The sequence below is a fragment of the Coffea eugenioides genome, chromosome 6, assembly GCF_003713205.1.
Source record: "Coffea eugenioides isolate CCC68of chromosome 6, Ceug_1.0, whole genome shotgun sequence".
Lineage (NCBI taxonomy): Eukaryota > Viridiplantae > Streptophyta > Magnoliopsida > Gentianales > Rubiaceae > Coffea > Coffea eugenioides.
This window is the reverse complement of record NC_040040.1, coordinates 13,700,930-13,706,669: the sequence shown is the minus strand read 5'-3', so window position 1 is coordinate 13,706,669 and position 5,740 is coordinate 13,700,930. Positions and strand designations below refer to the sequence as shown.

The window sequence follows — 5,740 nt, the reverse complement described above, 5'->3', positions numbered from 1 at the left end:
CTAAGGATTGTGAATCAGGAGGTCATGCATATGAAACTTCAACATCTTAGGCCACAATTTAAGAAGCTACGAAGGGTGAATAACAAGTGGTCCTATACATATTCAATCAACGACATTGCGTATAAATCACACATCTCGAATCTTTTTTTTTTTAACTCTCGATCTTCTCATCTACTCTACCGTGACAGATTTCCTCGTTTTACCTTTTTTTAAAAAAAAAAATTAAATGAGAGCCGACATCATGTATTCCTCATGATTTCTTTAGTTGATCAACATGTTTGCCTCAAAAGGTCCTTCAGTAGAAGAAATTAAATGCCATAAGCACATAGTGTTCTAGAGTCAATTTGGTTTGTGATCCAATATCTTTCTGTATTAGAAAATTGATCTCATAGAAAATATATATTTTCTTAAATAAAATTTCAAATACTAAGATGACCATCTTTCTTTGTAGTTCTTAGGTAAAACTTTTCTTAGAAATGCTTTCATAATAGTTGGTGGACATCTTTCTTTGTTATTCTAGGGTAAAATTTTAACAATCACATCATCCATTGGAAAAATTAAGATATATGTCATATATAAGGTTGAACATGTTCTCGAGATAATAAATTCTTATGCTTGATCAGCTTTTGAAACCATAATTTGGGCTCTGTATTCATGCGAAGACACTTTTAGGAGCGGAACGAACCACGCAGCTAATAAAGGAATACAAAATGCGTACTTATGTTAAATGTTAAAATTAAATGTAGAAATTGTTCATTTGACAATTGGTAAATTCATGGTAAAGCTCTGATAGTTGGTGAGAAAAGAATTGTGATCCCCTCATCCAATTCTCCTCTTCTAACAATAAACAATTAAATGATAAAATTAAAAGTTTGAGATGGGTTAATTAGCAAATAATAAGAAAGTAGATATTGTCGGAGAACTAGTAGATTTTGCCATTGTATTCTAATGCAGATCCCGTACTTCCCTCACATGATAACAAACTGAAGCCATGTCGGAAGCATCATGCAAGCCTAATAACAGCTTGATTAATTAGTGTTGTTTAATCAAGTTTAATGTACTCAAATGGTGGTTTAAACTAGTCTTTAAACATTATACTAGTGCATGTTTTCACTAAGAAAATTGTATATTTTGTCAGTGCAGTCCACACACACGTATATATATATAGAATCATATGATGCATTTTCTGTAGTCATGGATTTATGTATAAAGTGGGTATAGTTGGGAGACAGACATATCTTCCTATTGAAGAATCTGAATTGGAAAATTTCTAAAGCTTTTGCTCCTTACGTTTGTTTTTCTCTAAAGAGAACAACTTACGTACGTTAACAGATGGGATGATTTATTCTCTGATTGGATTGTCTTCTTTTTGTGTTTTCTCAAAGAATCTAAACCTGCGTTAATCTTGCATTAATCAAACAACGTGTGATCACCCTGCACTAAGGCTCATAAGATTTGAGCACTAATTATCATAACAACTTTTCCATGATTCTCATTCTATAGTCAAAAGTGCTTACGTGGAAATAACACCAAGACTTAGCGTCTAGGGAACAACTAAGACAATAGTGTTTTAGACTTAATTCTTCCTTCCATTTGAGAAGTAGACTTAGAAAACCTGTAAATAATGGATTTAATTTTGACTGGGTGAATATTTATTTTTCTTCGTGCTGTTTCTCATTGGAACTTCTATTTCATGTTTGAATAGCAGATTCCAAAGTGTGTCTTTCACAGCCAATACATTTATATATATATATATATATATTTTTTCATAATCTTGATTATTTTCACCAGTAACAAGGTACAACACTGAAAAGAAAAAACATGGTACAATATTTTGTGTTTGATGGAATTATACTAGTGATTGAGGTATATAAGTAACAGGTTTTGGGTAAGTACTAGTTTTCATTTTTAACTAGACAAATTCATTTGGCTCACGCTCTATAATCAATAAAATATAGAGTAAAAAAAATTGACGTACGTCTTGGTCTCCTAGCTATCTCATTGTATATAGTTAACACATCCAAACCATTAAAAATGGGATACGCATAAAATCACAAAATCTACAAAATATTGTTAATTTTTTTTGCACATTATAATCTAATTCCGATGTCTGTCTATATAACTTGTCTGAACAATAATTTGTTGGACTGGCATGAACTTTAACTCTCTTGTTCAATGGTTTATTTTCAATCCTTATTTGTATGTAGTTTTTGAGACAGAGTGTAAAGGGGCATGATAACTTGTCAAATGGCTTTGAAATGAAGACCACTGAGGTGGAATTCTCGACTTCCTATTGATATATGCAGTGGATATTGTTCAAATAACTGGAGATCAAGGAAAGAGGATTCTACTAAGCTGTTTCAAAAGTTACAAGTGGTGGTACACTAAAAAAGAGATTGGGTTGAGATTTGCTATATATCTTAATGCCTAATATTCTGTATCCCAAGTGCTTGACATATGTTTTTGGACAAATTGTGCAATTTCTTTAAAAAAAAAAAAAAGACAAATCGTGGATTATAGAGGTGGGAGTTGAAGGACAAAACTCTGACATAATTGCGATTTGGGATCTCCATTGTCAATCAATACTATCTCTAAAGGTCACAGTTGCTAGGAATTCCAATTAATTGCAATGATTTGCAGGTGTTTTGCTATTTAGTTTTATAGTCAAAAGCATGAGGAATTGAAAATTTAAGTTCCTGAAAGTTTCATTCTTCTGGAATCCCATGTCTCATCATTCATAATGCATTCACTTTTGATATTGTAAAACTAATTAAAACAATTTAAAAAGCAACAATCCACTTATGTTTTGTTTAATGGAGGAAATGTAAAAAGATACAAGTGAACATAAACATTATCCTTCACATAAAAAAAATAAATCCTCAATTTTCTATTAGGGTTTTGTAAGCTCAGTACTGGTAAAGATCTCCTCTGAGTCTTCCACTTGTTTTCTCTCAACTAAAAATCTAGCATCATTCGAAACTAGCAAAACAAAAATACAAATACAAAAAATTTTTGATGGGTTCGTGTTATGTCCTGGCAAAATCCAAGAAGATCATTCGTCAGTTATGCCAAGCTGGCATCCTAGCTGGAGGAGTTAGTTAGAAGGAATCTTTTCTGTTAGCTGGACGTTTCTGCATGCATTAAGCATAGTCTTGCATAAATAACCGAAGGATGTATTGGTTCAACAGCTTTTGGAAATCAATTTCACTCTCATTTCATTTCCGATCTTCTTTCTAATATTCTCTCTCTCTCTCTCTCTCTCAATCTTGCTCTACTTCTTTTCTGCTTTTCCCTAATACTTCCTTGCTCGGGAAGTTAACCACAACAGTGGTATCAGAGCTGGTGGTCCTTGGACTATCAGCTGAAACTAACCATGGCCGAAGGAACGAGGATGAAAAGCTTCGAAGAACAGCTACGCAAACAGGAGGCACGGATCCAGACCGTTTTGGATTTTACAGCAGCATTGGAAGAAAAAGTGAAATATACCTTCCAAGATATGAAGACACTGCTGGAAGCCAATAGATTGGAGATGAAGACATTCATGGCGGATATGAGCAATCAGTTCAATAACTTTGCGGGGTGTGCATGGAGATAGGGGGATTCTGGGGAGCCCGAACCACAATAGTGGGACTCAAGCTGGGAGAATGGTGGAAGGAGGAACTAGTGGGGGAGTAGCAGTGAGGAATCACTACACTGTGGCTGTTCCCAAGCTGGAATTTCCCCAATTTAATGGGAGCAACCCCAGGGAGTGGGTGAGGAAGTGCGAAAAATTCTTCCACCTTTGCAGGATCTCTGAAGAGAGCCGGGTAGATATGGCAGAATTACACTTGGAAGAGCGAGATGACCTATGATACCAAAACTTCAAAAGAGACAAGGGAGGAGTTGGTTGGAACGAATTTAAGGAGGAACTTTGTAGAAGATTTAGAGAACTGGGAGAGGATGATGCCATTAAGGAATTCAACAAGCTGCAACAGACCTCGTCTGTATTAGCTTACCAGGAGAGATTTGAGGAACTTAGAGCATTGGTGATGGCTAAGGTTCCCAATCTGTCAGAATCCTATTACGTTTCCTGCTTCTTGAGTGGATTAAAGAATGAAATCAAGTCTGCTGTGAAAATGCACAAACCAGACTCTCTTCAATTGATTTTTGAGAAAGCTAGGTGGCAGGAGCACCTCTTGGAAGCATTCTTCAAAAATAATAGAGTGGCTTATAGGAATCCGCTGCCATCTAGTTTCAGTGGGGGACACGCTGGCGTCAATGGAAATAGGAGGATACAACTAAACAATAGTGAAGAAACCAAGAAAAAGAGTGACTCGCAGCCTGTCTTTAAGAAAATCTCACCCTCTGAGTTTCAGTACAGGAAGGACCACCATTTGTGCTTTAGATGTGGGGATAAGTTCTCCCCTGGACATACTTGTAAGAACAAGGAGCTTCACATGTTGCTGATAGATGAGGATGAATCGGATAAGGGAAAAGAGGAGGAGGTCATTGAGTACAGGGGTACTAATGCAGATCAAGCAGTAGTGTTGGCTCTGCATTCTGTCTCAGGTGAGTTGTCTTCTAGCACCATCAAAATGCAAGGACTGTATGGTAATCATCAGCTATCAGTTTTAGTGGATGGTGGGAGTACTAATTGTTTTATCAGACCTGCAGTTGCACTGTTATATCCTGAGAAAATCAGGAAACATAGACCTTTCAAAGTCAAAATTGCAGATGGTAAAGTTTTGCATTGTGATCAGTGGGTGCCTCAGATAACGTGGGAGATCCAGGGCCATCAATTTGAGCATAATGTATTTGTTTTGGATCTTGAACCTTACGACATGATAATTGGAGTTGATTGGATGAAGAAGTATAGTCCCCTGACATTCGATTTTAAAGCATTACAGATAACTTTTGACAAAGAGTGGGAACAAGTCCTATTGAAGGGGAACTCTGAGACGGCACAGGTGAAACTCAGGAAAGGAGAAGCTGCTGGCAAAGTCATCCGGCACAGGGTCGGAAAAGCTCTGCAACAATCTTGCATGGTGAAGGTTCACAACTGTCAGGTGACTAGTGTACCTAACTCTCTTACTGAATTACTGGCTGAATATGAGGACATTTTTTCTTATCCAAAAACCTTGCCCCCATCCAGAACTCATGACCATAAAATACCACTTAAAGCAGATGCTAGACCCTTCAAAATTGCACCCTATAGGTACCCCTATTCCCAAAAGACAGAGATAGAAAGACAAGTCAAGGAAATGTTAACCTCTGGTATCATTCAGAGAAGTCATAGCCCATTTGCCTCTCCAGCTCTCTTGGTGAAAAACAAGATGGCAGTTGGAGACTTTACATTGATTACAGACAATTGAACAGCTTGACCAGCAAAGATAAATTTCCCATTCCCATAATAGATGATCTCCTTGATGAGCTACATGGAGCCAAATTTTTTTCCAAAATAGGCCTCAAATCAGGTTATCACCAAATTCGAATGGCTGCTGATGACATTCCAAAAACAGCTTTTCGAACACATTCTGGATTGTATGAGTTCTTTGTTATGCCTTTTGGTTTAACAAACGCACCTGCTACCTTCCAAGCCTTAATGAATTCTGTATTTGAACCTTGCATTAGAAAAATTGTCCTTGTATTCTTTGATGACATCCTGATTTATAGCCCTGACCTTTCCACTCATTTACACCACCTGTCCTTAGTATTGAACACCCTAAGAACACACTCTCTCTATGCTAAATTGTCCAAGTGC

At 36.7% G+C, this 5,740-nt stretch overlaps 1 protein-coding gene across 1 annotated transcript; it reads left to right on the top strand.

Annotated features, from left to right (window-relative positions):
- Positions 1 to 3,644: 3,644 nt before the first annotated feature.
- Positions 3,645 to 5,351, top strand: LOC113773608. Its single transcript, XM_027318239.1, has 2 exons — positions 3,645 to 3,806; positions 3,903 to 5,351. Exons 1-2 carry the CDS (start codon positions 3,645 to 3,647, stop codon positions 5,349 to 5,351), a joined length of 1,611 nt encoding a protein of 536 aa, XP_027174040.1.
- The last annotated feature ends 389 nt before the right edge of the window (positions 5,352 to 5,740 follow it).